This window comes from Hemitrygon akajei, chromosome 6, assembly GCF_048418815.1.
Source record: "Hemitrygon akajei chromosome 6, sHemAka1.3, whole genome shotgun sequence".
Lineage (NCBI taxonomy): Eukaryota > Metazoa > Chordata > Chondrichthyes > Myliobatiformes > Dasyatidae > Hemitrygon > Hemitrygon akajei.
The window spans coordinates 36216780-36232245 of record NC_133129.1 but is presented as its reverse complement, the minus strand read 5'-3'; the positions used below and the strand labels follow the sequence as shown (position 1 = coordinate 36232245).

The 15466-nt window shown below is 44.7% G+C and overlaps 1 protein-coding gene across 4 annotated transcripts in view; it reads right to left on the bottom strand.

Annotated features, from left to right (window-relative positions):
• The window catches only part of stox2b (storkhead box 2b), a 169506-nt gene that overhangs the window by 72161 nt on the left and 81879 nt on the right, over positions 1–15466 (bottom strand). The window contains exon 2 of one of the 4 annotated variants that reach the window (XM_073048092.1): positions 4617–4658. The exons of 2 other annotated variants lie outside the window; for them this stretch is intronic. Coding sequence is in view for 1 of the 2 variants with exons in the window: in XM_073048089.1 (XP_072904190.1) it covers positions 2946–2970 (25 nt within the window). In the remaining variant the exon portion in view is untranslated. Of the gene's footprint in view, positions 1–2945; positions 3288–4616; positions 4659–15466 lie in introns of those variants that run through there. One more of the 4 variants, XM_073048089.1, reaches the window with a different exon arrangement.

Genomic DNA, 15466 nt, shown 5'->3' with positions numbered 1-15466 from the left:
TTAAGTAGTATAGTTGCTGAAATTTAGTTCCAACAGAGAACTATATAGCTCATCTGGCAGTACTGATTACTGATGGATTCTGTTCTCAGCAAAAATTCAACCACGTGATCTGTAAAGCAGAGATTTCATTCTGTCCATTGTCTGAAGCACCAATGCATATGTGGAAATGATCACACTCGCAGTGTTCCATTCCCTTAAATCAGATTTCGCCCAGCAAAAGCAGCATATTAATGCACGAGCGAGTACTTATCCCTCCGATAATCCGCAGTTTGCACAATGATATTTAACCAGGCTCTGCTTACTCATCTCCTTTTTGCTGCCTCACCTCTATTGGTTCCTAGTCACACAATTGTATACCTATTTACGGTAATTGTTTAGATCCGACTGTATATCTATTTCTCTGTAAACTTTTCCCAAGACCTCCAACCCTGTAAGATCATAGTCCTCCTCCAATGTAAAATTAACAGAACAGGAGCAGTAGTAGGCCTACCAGCCTACAAAACAGCAACGTCATTTAATATCATGGCTGTTCTTCAACCTCAGCACCACACTCCATATACGGCAGAGAACGGACAGGACAGAATAGTCTCTTCAGCTCATGATGTCTACCCTGAACACAATACTTAAATTAAATTTCTTTTGCCTGTACAAAATCCACATTCCTCTATTCCCTGCCAACTCTTGTGTCTAATAGCTTTTTAAATATCAATATTGTATCTGCTTCTACCACTTCCTGTGGCAGCCAACCCTGACACCCATCACCATGTAAAAAAAAACTTGCCCCGAACATCCCCTTTAAACTTTTCCCATCTCTTCTTAAATGTATGTGCTCAGGTACTTCACATTTCTACCCAGGGGAAAAAGATTCTGTCTGCCTACCTTATTTATGGTCATCATAATTTTATAAGCTTTTATCAAGTCTCCTCTCAGCCTTTATCCCACAATTCCCATAAAATCCAGATTTCTGTTTTTAAACGAACGCCATAATCAAAACTACAGAGCCACCACAGGTAAGGGAATCCAAGGATTCACCACGTTCTGAGTAAAATAAATTCTAATCTCCGTCCACACCAGCCTACTCCTTATTTTGAAACTCAAACTGCAAGTCAATTTTTCCATTGTACCTGTACCTCACCAGACTTGTGCATATGACAATAAATCTGACATGAACTCTGACACCTGGTCCGTCGCCCATATTTTCAAGTGAGAAAAGGAGCTAATTGCCTTCTGTATGAAATATCCAACAGTATGACACAGCCATGATGATATAACCATGAGGTAATTATGAGAAAGATCATGCAAAGTTCATTTAATATTTATCTGATTTAGACAAGTTTTCACTAAATTTGGTAGAGGCTTTCATTCCCAAATATTACCATATGATGCCTTCAGTATAATTGTTTAATCTCTGCCCGAAAACAAAGCCTTTTGGGTGAATTTTGATTGCTTTTATAGCTTCATTTACAGCAGTGAGAAATGATGATAAAAATATTTTGAGGTGCAAAACACAGTACCCCACTTTGCATCACTTTGAAGATTCAACCGGCCATTTCCAGTGTGGCTCTGCTCACACCTTACAGGTCTGATAGAAATCGTGTCAGAGACAAGATTGAAATGGCTATGTAATGTTGCTTTTAGACCTCTGCGAGTGAAATTAGACCTCCTTGCTGTCAGAATAATCATCTGTGGTCAATCTTAGAACTATCGGGTGTCAATAGCACTTTGCTAGACCACAACTGTTACATGGCAGGCATCTAGCACCCTTCAGTTATTGTCCTCTGTCATAAAGGATATGGCAAACCCTTCCACTGCTCCAACTGACCAGTTATTCAATCACCCCTGGTTCAGCACCCAACTCCCCACAGCCTCCCATCCCCCAATGGCTGATGCTTCCCACCTCATCTTCCTACCCTCTTAACCCATTAACCTGGCCCCAGCCACCCCTCCACAACAATCCACTGAGTGCCAACCTCCTGAACTCTATGTTGGATAGCTCAATCTCCAAGTCCCACTGAACCCCACCTTTCCGTACTCCTACTTCCCCATCAGATCCTGCTCATTCCCAGTGCTCCTTATGAAGGTCACAGTGGGAGGACGGACCATGACTGAAATGGTTCCGGCACAGCAAACAATGACCAAATCGCACATCTTTAACAACACAAAACCATTTTAGGGAACAAAAAGATATTTAAAAAAATAAAATATCTACATTATCGTGTTACTAATATAAATATTCGGAGAGGCATTCTACAATTTGGAGCGTTCAGTAGCATGTACAGACCTGTTTCCTTTAATCACACAATTGCCGCGTTAATATAAACTTGGAAGCCACTAAAACAAAAATCAATTCGTAGAATAAACATTTATCCTTGTAGAATGTCAGGGACTAAAGATTACATTATTAATTTCGATATCGCTGGCTTGCGATAAAATGCCACCCTTTATAGACTGGAAACCTCAGTTGGCAAACAATGTTGATTCTGCAGTCGTAAGAATTCTAGGTGCAGTAATCAAATACGGCATTAACAAGAAATTCACTGCAAACATTTGCTCACGAAATCTTGATCTTAACAAATATTAAATCATATAAATCTCTTTCTCTCATCTGGATTACTCCTAATTTTCCTCCAGCAATCGGCTACAATTTAGTTTACACGTTTTCGGGGGGGGGAGAGAGAGAGAAAAAACAAATGGGGGAAACTGGTAGCCGGCACAAGTACACAGAGAAAAATGATGTTTAAGCACACACAATCAACACTCACGAGCGGGGGGAGAAAAAAATCCACATGCAACCTGGTTCTACAGATCCAGAGCATGGAATTTCACCCTGCTGAAAGAGCTGCAATTTTGCAGACCTTTCTTTCAGCTTTTCTACCCCAGAGCAGCTGGGGAACACATGACATCATCACTCAATTCTATCTGTTGTTACAGCTTAATCAGTTCACCTCCTCTGCCTTGGCCTTCCAGCATTTCCTCACTGTCTGGAATCCTCCTGCCGCTCTCAGGCGCAGCTACATTTAGGCGTTAAATGGAGCAGGGAAACAAAATCCTCCATGTCTTTACTCCCCGTGAGCAGCTCGGTCCCCAAAAGAGTCCGTTGCATTTTGTGTGTGTTGCCGAGGCATTTCTTCAATGGAGCCTTCTCCTGTATTCACTTTGTGCTTTTACCCAGCATGCCCCGGCCATATAAAGACAATAGAGGTGTGACCATTTGCATTGTGATCTGGCAGGCAAATGTTTAAAAACTCTTTCCAATAATGGCTATTGACATGCTGGTAGGCGGCCTGCTGCACCTGTTGGCATGGCAACGAGGTTTGGCTGCTCTTTAACCTAGCCTCACTACTTTCCTTCCACCTCAGGGCCACCGGCAATTAAAAATTTAACACCAGACTTCTGCATAGGGCAGGAAAATAAACAGACGGTCTTAATAGCTTGCTGCTGTCTGCATCAAAGTTGTCAAAAATTAAACACAGACGTATTCTTATCGTGTTGGAATATTTTAAATTAATCATTAAAAGGTTAAAAGTTTATCAAAGCCACTGTTGAGTTCAGAAAATGCCATTTTCCTTATATTGCAATCAATACACGTCTGCCTCTTTTTCTCAACTACACAGCATCTGCAAAAATTACAGGTGACAGTAAGAACTTAAGAGCATTAGAGAGTTTTCTTTATCACTAGCTTCTATTTGTCTTTTTTTTAAAAAAAACAAACAATTCTGTAAAGGACATGTGTTTCTGAATGCCACTATCATTGCCCCTGGGTCTGAAGGTCATGAGTTCAAGCCTCATTTCAGAGACCAGACCCCAACTAGGGGTTTGCACCCCAGTTCAGTGCTGATAGAGCAGAGAAGTGTTTAAAAAGGTATTAAACTGAGGACCTATTTGCCCTGCTGAGGTAGGAAAGCCCCCATCCCCTCCAACCACCTCAGCCAGCTTTAGCAGAGCAAGGAAATATCTCCTGATCTCCACCAAAGGCACTGAAACACATTATCTGACCATTATCTCCACGCAGTGTGTGGGATCCAGCTGAGTATAAATTGGCCAACAAATTTCCTAGTTCACAACAGAAGTTAAACATCACAAGATATTTCCTTCAAAGGGTGGTGAGCATGTGGAATGCGCTGCCAGTGGAAATGCTGGATGCGGGTTTGATTCAACATTTAAGAGAAATTTGGATAGGTGCATGGATGGGAGGAGTATGGTCCATTTTGAAGTTGTTGGGATTAGGCAGTTTAAATCATTTGGCATAGACTAGATGGGCCAAAGGGCCTATTTCTATGCTATAGTGTTCTATAACTCTAAAATACTCTTTGACTACTGTTGTTGTGAAAGTTTAAATATTGTTCTTGTCATTGATTCGACTTGTAGGTCTGTATCTTCATAGATCAATGATGCTGCTCGTTTTCTTTTCAGTTTGGGCCACCTATACAGTTATCCACAGGTTACAACAGTTTCTATTCCTTTGAGCTGTTTGTAATATGAATAGTTCGCAAGTAGGAAATGTATCTGTGAACTAGGTTTCCAAACGGCAAAAAGTATCTACAGCCCCACATAAGCCAGAAAATCTGTCCTGCTGGTCTTCCAAACACTTGGTTGTATGAATAGACTATACATACGTCAGAAGTTTGTCAGCCGGAGATATCCTGTATTCAGTAATACTGTTGATGAAATAAAGATTACATGTCAGTCATCTAGTGTACTTCTTTTATGTAAAAATATTCTGTGAGATTTCCATTACAGCACTTATTCAGCAATTATTCAGTTCTTTGCTTTGTGAGAAACAGTCTATTGGAGATAAATGCAAGGACTAGTAGAAGACTTAAGGAATAATATTAAATGTTCATTTGCAGAGCATGGTATGCCTTAGGGGAGAATCTAGTAATTCATTGAAAAATAAGGGGCGCCTATATAAGAAAAAGAAGAGGTGAAGGCTTTATTCTCCCAGTGGGTTACGAGTCTTTGGAAAAAGTTGGTGCAAATGGAGCCTTTGAGGCAGAGAGAAGCACGAGCAGCTCAGTGGTACGGTTAATAGAGCTCCTGTCTCAGAATTGGAGTGACCCTGCTTCAATGGAGCCTCCATGGTTTGCACATTCTCAAAGTTGTCAGGTTTTCTTGAATATCCCAAAGATATGGGGTTCAATAGTTCAATGTAATATCAGAGAATGTACACAGTATACAACCTGAAATTCTTACTCTTCACGGACATCCACAAAACATGAAAAAAAAACCCAAAGCATGAATGACAGGAAACATTAGAATCCCAAAGGGCCCCCCTCCTCTCCCATGCACAAGCAGCAGCAAAAGCATCAACCCTCCCCCCCACTTGCTCCAACAAAAACATGAACTCCCACCATGCACATGCAAGCAATAGCAAAGCCCCCAAAGACCATGAGCTACTGTCCATCCCAATACTTCGACATCTCCGACAAGCACTCTCTCTCTCTCACTAGCGAGGGAGATAGATCGTCCCGCCAGAGCAAGAGGGGAGACCAACAGCTCGCTGTTTCGATGTTCCAATCTGCCACATCACTTGTCTGAATTCCCCCGACTGAAGAAGGCTCGAGGAGTCTTCTCACTCACCATTGAGAGAGAGTGAGAGAGGGTAGGTTAATTGGCCAATGTAAATTGCCCCTAGCACACAAGCAAATGGTGGAAACAGGGGGAGTTAATGGAAATAAATTGACCTAAATAAAAATAGGGAGAATAAAACGGGATTAGTTTACAACCAGTATAAATAGTTAGCATAGATTTAGTGGGCTGAAGGACCTGTTTCCATGGCAATGGGCAGAAAGGTTACAGTAGGATGGCAGTCTTGAAGTTACAATCAGATCTGTCATGATCCTATTAAATATCAAAGCAAGCTTGAGGGTTCAAATGGTCTATTCCTTCTAATTTATACGTTCATGTGTCATACTCTCATCATGGGAAGAATCCTTGTATTAGAAAGCAAAATAAGGCATGAATAAGCAAAAGTTCAGCATTCAGTTATACCTTTGAGCCTTTCTTTAAAATAGGCATGAAACTATTAAAGATAAGTAGCTCAATTTGACCTCATCTGAAATGACAGGACTTTCTTTGCCATGTTTTAAGCTGAAGCCAAATCAATCATTGAAACCCCAACTTGATTGTGTTTGTGCACCACGATGTGACATCCAGGCTTCCAGATGAAAGGCAGTGACATTTCCACAGGGAGATTTAATGCCACAAACAGTGAGAGATCAGTTAAATATCTCAATACCCTCAAACGTCCTCTGAGCTTCTAGGGTGCACTGCTCTGCTTTCTGCATTTTCTGTGTTCATCACGGTGAACCTTCTTACTTCAGGGCCAGCACCAAGCTCTCCCTGGTTCAGCAAGGAAACCCAGAGCACACATCTTTGTTTACGTTCATTTGCCGATCCAAATCTTCATAGTTCAATGCCCTCAAGGTCATTTTTAAAAGTCTGGCTAATACTCAGGAATGAAGACACTAAAAAATGCAGCTGTTGAAATCTGGAGCAAAGAACTAACTGCTGCAGGTAGTCAGCACGTAGAAACAGAGAGAGGTGGTTGATGTTTCAGGTTGAAATTATACATCAGCATCGGGAACTGCTTCTGTATGCCCAGCATTATCTGTTATTATTTACCCGATCTTCTGCTGATCTTTTGAAAGAGCCAGCTAATTAGTTCCACTTCATAGTTCTTGCCTCATAAAGCTACTTTTTCTTTCCTTTCAAATACTTACTCAATTCAATTTTAAAAAAAGAGTACTGCATAAATGCTCATTACTTGTTTAGGGACATAAATATCAAATCATCCCAATTTATGACAAAAAGTTAAAACCTCTTCTGATATCCCTGCTCCTCCTGCTTATTCGTCTGATTACTTTTGACCTTTGTCCTCTGTCTATCAGCCCTCTCTAAAGCAAAGTCAAGCAATTTTTCACATTCCCAACTCTAAGGCTGAGAAATTAATTTGTGCTTTAAGATGCACATTAAATCAAGTGTGCATGCAAATCCGTGGATGGAAGATGTGCTGCAGATGGTGTATTAGGCATTATGAATCTTCTGCTTGATGTGAGATCCTGTACATAATCTTCAGCTTTCGATAATGGGGTTGATTTGATTCAGCTTTCGATAATGGGGTTGATTTGATTCAGCTTTAGATAAGGGGGTTGATTTGGTATAGCCTTGCCCATCAAAGGTGGACAGACAGGATTGGGTCAGTGCAGTAAGATATTTCATTGCATAACTGCAAAAAGAAAGACTGTGACATTATTCTCTTGGCAGAACCCACTCAAATTGAAGTTATTTTCACCCCAAAAAAATACAAGAATGTGAAAGGACCATTATGAACGAAGTTTTATTGAGAAAGTAAAACAACACTTTAATTTCCATGATTCAGTTCCTCTGCTATGATTACTCTCAACACTGCTGCCCCACAAGGCTGCTTCCTCAGCCCCCTGCTCCGCTCTCTGTACACTCATGATTGTGTGGCCAGTTTGTGCTCCATCTCCATCTATACATCTGCAGATGATACCAGCATTGTAGGCTAGATCTCAGATAACAATAAGTTGTTGTAATGGATTGAGACAACATGGTGTCCTGACAATCTTTCGCTCAATGTTGATAAAACAAAAGAGCTGGTCATCGACTTCAGGAAAGGCTGGGATGGGGGGTGATGGTAGTGGGTAGTGAAGAGGTGCAAACACTTCTGTTTACATCAACAGTGCTGAGGTTGAGAGAGTTGAGAGCTTCAAGTTCCTAGAGGTGAACACCACTGATAATCAGTCCTAGACCAACCAGGTAGATGCCATGGCCAACAAAGCCCACCGGTACTCTCCTTCCTCAGGGGGCTATATGGCATCCCCTTTCATCCTTACCAATTTTTACCGATGCACCATAGAAAGCATTCTATCAGGATGCACCATGGCTTGATACGGCAATTACTCTGCTACGACTACAAGGTTGCTATAGTCGGGGGTGGTAATGGGACAAGCTCCCATTACCTATTAAATGCTCCCAATGGCATGCGTTGTAAATAGGCTCTGATGACCAAGTCCAGCTCCTGGCCTTCAGATGTGGATTAGCTACTAAGCCCAGTGAGACTGTTTTTCCTGACAGAAGAAGAAGCAAAGGCAGGTTACTGGCACCTTGTAACTAGTAATTTCTGGCAGAGAGGGCTTGTCAGCCATGGTTGCCATCTCATCTAGAAGGAAAACTCTTGATCTCAAAACTCCGCTGCCTTGCTGCTATACCCACTCGTGGGGAAGACTTTGGGAGTAAAGCCCAAGGGAAAAATCCGGCGCTGGAGTCCCTAGGGCAGTCCTATGTTTGAGTTCTACACTGACTGGCAACTCCTGCAATGCTGCTGGTGCCAAAATGCAGTTCCTTTGGGTTCATCAAATGTGTGGAGAGGGGGAGCTTGCTGCACTGGCAACAGCTTGCTCTCCATATTGCACTGCCCAGGCTTGTGTATCTATTCAACCAGTATTCAACATCCATGGTCGGCCCTGACCGATGAAGGCCTCCGAATCAGTTATAATTGAACCAATGCAAAGAATAACCAGGCAATGTAGCACCCTGACTTGGAAATATATTCTTATTTCTTCACCATTTGTGAGGCCAAATCCTGGATCTTTCTCTCTGAGAGGACTGCGAGATTATCTTCACCTACAGCAGTTCAAGAATTCACTAGCTACTTTCCTAAAGCAATTGGGGATTGGCAATTAGTGTTGTCTTGACTCAATATAGAATTCATAATACCTTCACTGACTGCAGCTGACCTAGATCACTCATATCTCCTTCCCAAGACAATGAGAGTTAGAAATAAATTTTAGTTTTGGTGAATACACAATTCTCCTTGCAGTATATCACTGAAGAAGGCAATGAGAGCAGCAGTGTGCAGTAGTACTATCATTAAGTACTGTTTTTGTGGCTGGAGACTGAAGACCAAACTCAAAGGATTAGCTTTCTTTGTGATTGCACAGTGCCCAACATCATTCACAATTCCTCAGATAATGAAGCCGTTTGTGCCCACATCCAACAACATGAGTATGCTATCTGGAATTCAACTGATAGCATTCACACCAAACTAGTGGCAAGCAAAGAGCAACTAGCTAAACTTGGGTTCCCAATAAAGAATAACCAATGAAAAAAAAATCACAGAAAACCTAAAACATAATAGAGGCAGACGTCTTCAACACCACTCTACAACGGTTTGGTTGACTTTCTATTGCAGGATCATTGCTGCATTAACCCCATATGTCATGACTCCTTTAATATCCAAAAAAAAAATTACCATTTTTAACCTAGAATATCTCAGTGGCAACATGCATGGGCCTCGTGGGTAGAGGATGCCAGAGATTATCTATGCTCTAGATGAAAATTTTTCTTTCCACCTTTTTCCCGACAGTTGAACCCTTATTTTAATACTGTGACCATTGGATCTAGACACCACAACTAGGGTAAAACATCCTGCATAAGGTTCATGAGATTTTATATGTTTCTACTTTCAGTGAGGTCACTTAGGGTACGTGGTGTGAAGAGAGACTAGACCTTCACATAATATTCTAAGTGTGGTCTCATCTGGCTCCAACTAATCACCATAAGATATCTTTACTCTTGTACTCAAATCCTCTTGCAGTAAAAGCCATTATTTGCCATCCTGATTGCTTGTCCTACTTGCATGTCAACTTTCAGTGATTCATTATGAATCCTAAGTGTGATGGAAGTCTGTCCACCTGGATGAATGGCAACAATGCTGAAAACACATGTATGCATGCAACACCATGTACTTCACAAAGTGCACTGCAGATGCTGTGGTCAAATCAAGACGTACAAAAAAGCTGGATGAACTCAGCAGGTTGGGCAGCATCCGTTGAAAGAAGCAGTCAACGTTTCGGGTCGAAACCCTTCGTCAGGACTAAAGAAGGAGGGGGGCAGGGGCCCTATATAGAAGGTGGGGAGAGGGTGGAAACCAATCAGAGGAAAGATCAAGGGGTGGGGGAGGGGAAGCAGGGAGGTGATAGGCAGGAGAGGTGAAGAAGGAATCTAAGCGGAAAGCACTATGGGTAGTAGAAGAAGGCAGAGTCATGAGAGGTGGTAGGCAGCTAGAAGAGGAGACAGAGTAGAGGTGGGATGGGGAAGGGAGAGGGAGGGAATTACCGGAAGTTGGAGAATTCGATGTTCATACCAAGGGGCTGGAGACTGCCCAGATGGTATATGAGATGTTGTTCCTCCAACCGAAGTTTGGCCTCATCATGGCAGTAGAGGAGGCCGTATATGGACATATCCGAATGGGAATGAGAGGGAGAGTTGAAGTGAGTGGCAACTGGGAGATCCTGTCTGTTGTGGCAGACGGAGTGTAGGTGCTGGACGAAGCGGTCCCCCAATCTGCATTGGGTCTCGCCGATGTAGAGGAGGCCGCACCGGGAGCACCGGATGCAATAGATTACCCCAACAGACTCACAAGTGAAGTGTTGCCTCACCTGGAAGGACTGTTTGGGGCCCTGAATGGTGGTAAGAGATGAGGTGTAGGGACAGGTGTAGCACTTACGCTTGCAGGGATAAGTGCCAGGTGGGAGATCTGTGGAGAGGGACGTGTGGACCAGGCAGTCGTGGAGGGAACGATCCCTGCGAAAAGCAGAGAGGGGTAGAGAGGGAAAGATGTCCTTAGTGGTGGGGTCCTGTTGAATTTCCTGTTGAAAATTCTATTCCCTATTCCCAGTTCCTCCGTCTCCACCGCATCTGCTCCAAGGATGAGGCTTTCCGTTCCAGGACATCACAAATGTCCTCTTTCTTTAAGAATTGTGGTTTCCCTTCTGCCGTCATCAATGATGCCCTCACCCGCATCTCCTCCATTTCCCGCCCTTCAGCCCTCACCCCATCCTCCCGTCACCACAACAGGGACCGTGTCCCCCTTGTTCTCACCTATCACCCCACCAGCCTCAGGATCCAGCATATTATCCTCCGAAACTTCCGCCATCTTCAACAGGACCCCACCACTAAGGACATCTTTCCCTCTCTACCCCTCTTTGCTTTTTGCAGGGATCATTCCCTCCACGACTGCCTGGTCCACACGTCCCTCCCCACAGATCTCCCACCTGGCACTTATCTCTGCAAGCGTAAGTGCTACACCTGTCCCTTCACCTCATCTCTTACCACCATTCAGGGCCCCAAACAGTCCTTCCAGGTGAGGCAACACTTCACTTGTGAGTCTGTTGGGGTAATCTATTGCATCCGGTGCTCCCGGTGCAGCCTCCTCTACATCGGCGAGACCCGACGCAGATTGGGGGACCGTTTCGTCGAGCACCTCTGCTCCATCCGCCACAACAGACAGGATCTCCTGGTTGCCATTCACTTCAACTCTCCCTCTCATTCCCATTCGGATATGTCCATACATGGCCTCCTCTACTGCCATGATGAGGCCAAACTTCGGTTGGAGGAACAACATCTCATATACCATCTGGGCAGTCTCCAGCCCCTTGGTATGAACATCGAATTCTCCAACTTCCGGTAATTCCCTCCCTCTCCCTTCCCCATCCCACCTCTACTCTGTTTCCTCTTCTAGCAGCCTATCACCTCTCATGACTCTGCCTTCTTCTACTACCCATAGTGCTTTCCGCTTAGATTCCTTCTTCACCTCTCCTGCCTATCACCTCCCTGCTTCCCCTCCCCCACCCCTTGATCTTTCCTCTGATTGGTTTCCACCCTCTCCCCACCTTCTTTATAGGGCCCCTGCCCCCCCCCTTTAGTCCTGACGAAGGGTCTCGGCCAGAAACGTTGACTGCTTCTTTCAACGGATGCTGCCCAACCTGCTGACTTCATCCAGCTTTTTAGCACCATGTACTTGATTGGTCCCTTTCCCACAAATGCTGAAACATGCATGCCCTCAGCCACCAGCAAGGTCACTGTCTAATGACCAGCAATCTCTAGTCAACTATTCTGTCTGTAATCCAGGGCATGTGGAACCTCTGCCTCTCTGCACAGCTCAATTAATCCAGTGCTGGACACACTATCTATCAGCTGGCTATACCTCAGAGAAGCACACACAACACTGCAATGTTTTGTGATAAATAAACAAGCTGAAAACAGACAGACCACCCTCTCATGGGATGCTCTCACCAGGCAGTGACCAGAGCCACGATGTGACAGAGGCTGCACCCTTGGTACAGTTCCAAGACCACCCGTGGGTGCAGAGAGGTGCAGAGAGACTGTCAGATTGGAACAGTGAAGAGAAGATGGAGACTGGCTCCATGTGGCACAAGAGCAGTAGAATTAATTGTGACTGAAGAAAGCAAAGGGGGACTTTTGAGAAAGACGGTGTTAAGGTACTAACGGCTGGTTGGGGTGTGCGGGAAGAGGATTGATCTGCTGGAAGCTGCTATGAACCTGATGGGCTGAATGGCATACTTTCTCCTAAGGGCGCAAATTAAGCCTAAAAGAGGCAGTGGACAGGCTGGCATGAGTAGAACTAAGCAAATTGTGCTGAAATAAGCCCCATAAAAACTGAAATGTTTAAAGCCGAAAACAAACTCAGCCACAACTTGCAACTCCTGGAATACTTAAAAGTGAATCAACACACACACACACACACACAATCTCCCCTGGACTGTACACACCGGCTGTGTGGCAAAAAAAAAACACAACAGCGTCTCTTCCACCTCAGGCCACTCAAATCCTCAAGACCTTCTAAAGGGGCCCACTGAGAACATCCTGACTGTAACACCGTCTGGTACAGGAACTGCACCAACCTTGATCACTGGGCACTGCAGAGAGTGGTACAGACAGCCCAGCGCATCTGTGGATGTGAACTTCCCTCCACTGTGGACATGTACAGCAGCAGGTGTGTAAAGAAGGCCTGGGAGATCATCGGGGACTCCAATCACCTTAACCATAAACTGTTCCAGCTGCTTTTGACTGGCAAATGGTACTGCGATGTTCAAGCCAGGACCAACAGGCTACGGGACAGCTTCTTTCTACAAGCCATTAGACTTTTAAATTTACATTGCAACGGAGTCATAACAGAAAGATTTTTACTCCCTCATAGATTTAAGATTTAAATTAAATTCAATAAATTCATTTCAGTGCTGGACGAACTCAGCAGGTCAGGCAGCATCTGAAGTCCTGAAGAAGTGTCTCAGTCCGAAACTTTAATTGTTTAATCTTTTCCATAGATGCTGCCTGACCTGCTGAGTTCCTCTTCATTTTGCGGTGCGTTGCTTTGGATTTCCAGCATCTGCAGAACACAGGACCCTATCTATCTATGAATTACTAAACAAGTGGTGGGTGTCTGAATCAGGAACCTGGTGTCGACCAGGTGAACACTGAACAGTGGGGGACAGGGAGGAGGTGAAGTTCTGAGGTCAGGAAATCAGGGAGCAAATCACAAACACAAGAGGTTTGGCAGATTCTGATAATGTTGAGCAACACACACTAAATGCTGGAGAAACTCAACAAGTCAGGCAGCTTCTATGGAGAGAAGAAACCCTCCATATCCCGCTCCATAGATGCTGCCTGACCATCAGTTTGTGGACATTGTTCAGGAAATCAGGCAGAACAAATTCCTCCAATTTGCTGCACTGGGACCCTTCACTTATTGTTCTACTGGGTGCCTGCCTTCAACCAGGCTGTTCAGCAGGGCAGACGTTTATATGAGAAGGTTGGTGAATCAGCAGAGACTTGGGCCCCAAAAATGGCAGCTCTGATGATGGTCACTGTGGATCACAGGGCTGAGTATAAAGCAATCACTTGGCATTTTGTTGGTCAAGAAGGAAGCATTCAGGAACAATATCCATCCTGTCAAACACAGGGCAGGTACAGCTCCTGGTCAGACACAGGACAGATACAGCTTCTGGTCAAACACAGGACAGATACAGCTTCTGGTCAAACACAGGATGGATACAGCTCCTGGTCAGACACAGGACAGATACAGCTCCTGGTCAAATACAGGACAGATACAGCTTCTGGTCAAACACAGGACAGATACAGCTCCTGGTCAAACACAGGATGGATACAGCTTCTGGTCAGACACAGGACAGATACAGCTCCTGGTCAGACACAGGACAGATACAGCTTCTAGTCAAACACAGGACAGATACAGCTCCTGGTCAGACACAGGACAGATACAGCTCCTGGTCAAACACAGGACAGATACAGCTCCTGGTCAGACACAGGACAGATACAGCTCCTGGTCAAACACAGGGCAGGTACGGCTTCTGGTCAGACACAGGACAGATACAGCTCCTGGTCAAACACAGGATGGATACAGCTTCTGGTCAGACACAGGACAGATACAGCTCCTGGTCAGACACAGGACAGATACAGCTTCTAGTCAAACACAGGACAGATACAGCTCCTGGTCAGACACAGGACAGATACAGCTCCTGGTCAAACACAGGACAGATACAGCTCCTGGTCAGACACAGGACAGATACAGCTCCTGGTCAAACACAGGGCAGGTACGGCTTCTGGTCAGACACAGGACGGATACAGCTTCTGGTCAAATACAGGATGGATACAGCTTCTGGTCAAACACAGGACAGATACAGCTCCTGGTCAAACATAGGATGGATACAGCTCCTGGTCAGACACAGGACAGATACAGCTCCTGGTCAAACACAGGACGGATACAGCTCCTGGTCAGACACAGGACAGATACAGCTCCTGGTCAAACACAGGACAGATACAGCTTCTGGTCAAACACAGGATGGATACAGCTCCTGGTCAGACACAGGACAGATACAGCTTCTGGTCAAACACAGGATGGAAACAGCTCCTGGTCAGACACAGGACAGATACAGCTCCTGGTCAGACACAGGACAGATACAGCTCCTGGTCAAACACAGGACAGATACAGCTTCTGGTCAAAAACAGGATGGATACAGCTCCTGGTCAGACACAGGACAGATACAGCTTCTGGTCAGACACAGGACAGATACAGCTCCTGGTCAAATACAGGACGGATACAGCTTCAGGTCAAACACAGGACAGATACAGCTCCTGGTCAAACACAGGACAGATACAGCTTCTGGTCAGACACAGGATGGATACAGCTCCTGGTCAGACACAGGATGGATACAGCTCCTGGTCAAATACAGGACAGATACAGCTCCTGGTCAAACACAGGACAGATACAGCTCCTGGTCAGACACAGGACGGATACAGCTTCTGGTCAAACACAGGACAGATACAGCTCCTGGTCAAACACAGGACAGATACAGCTCCTGGTCAAACACAGGGCAGGTACGGCTTCTGGTCAGACACAGGACAGATACAGCTTCTGGTCAAACACAGGACAGATACAGCTCCTGGTCAGACACAGGACAGATACAGCTTCTGGTCAAACACAGGACAGATACAGCTCCTGGTCAAACACAGGACAGATACAGCTCCTGGTCAAACACAGGATGGAAACAGCTCCTGGTCAGACACAGGAGAGATACAGCTCCTGGTCAGACACAGGACAGATACAGCTCCTGGTCAAACA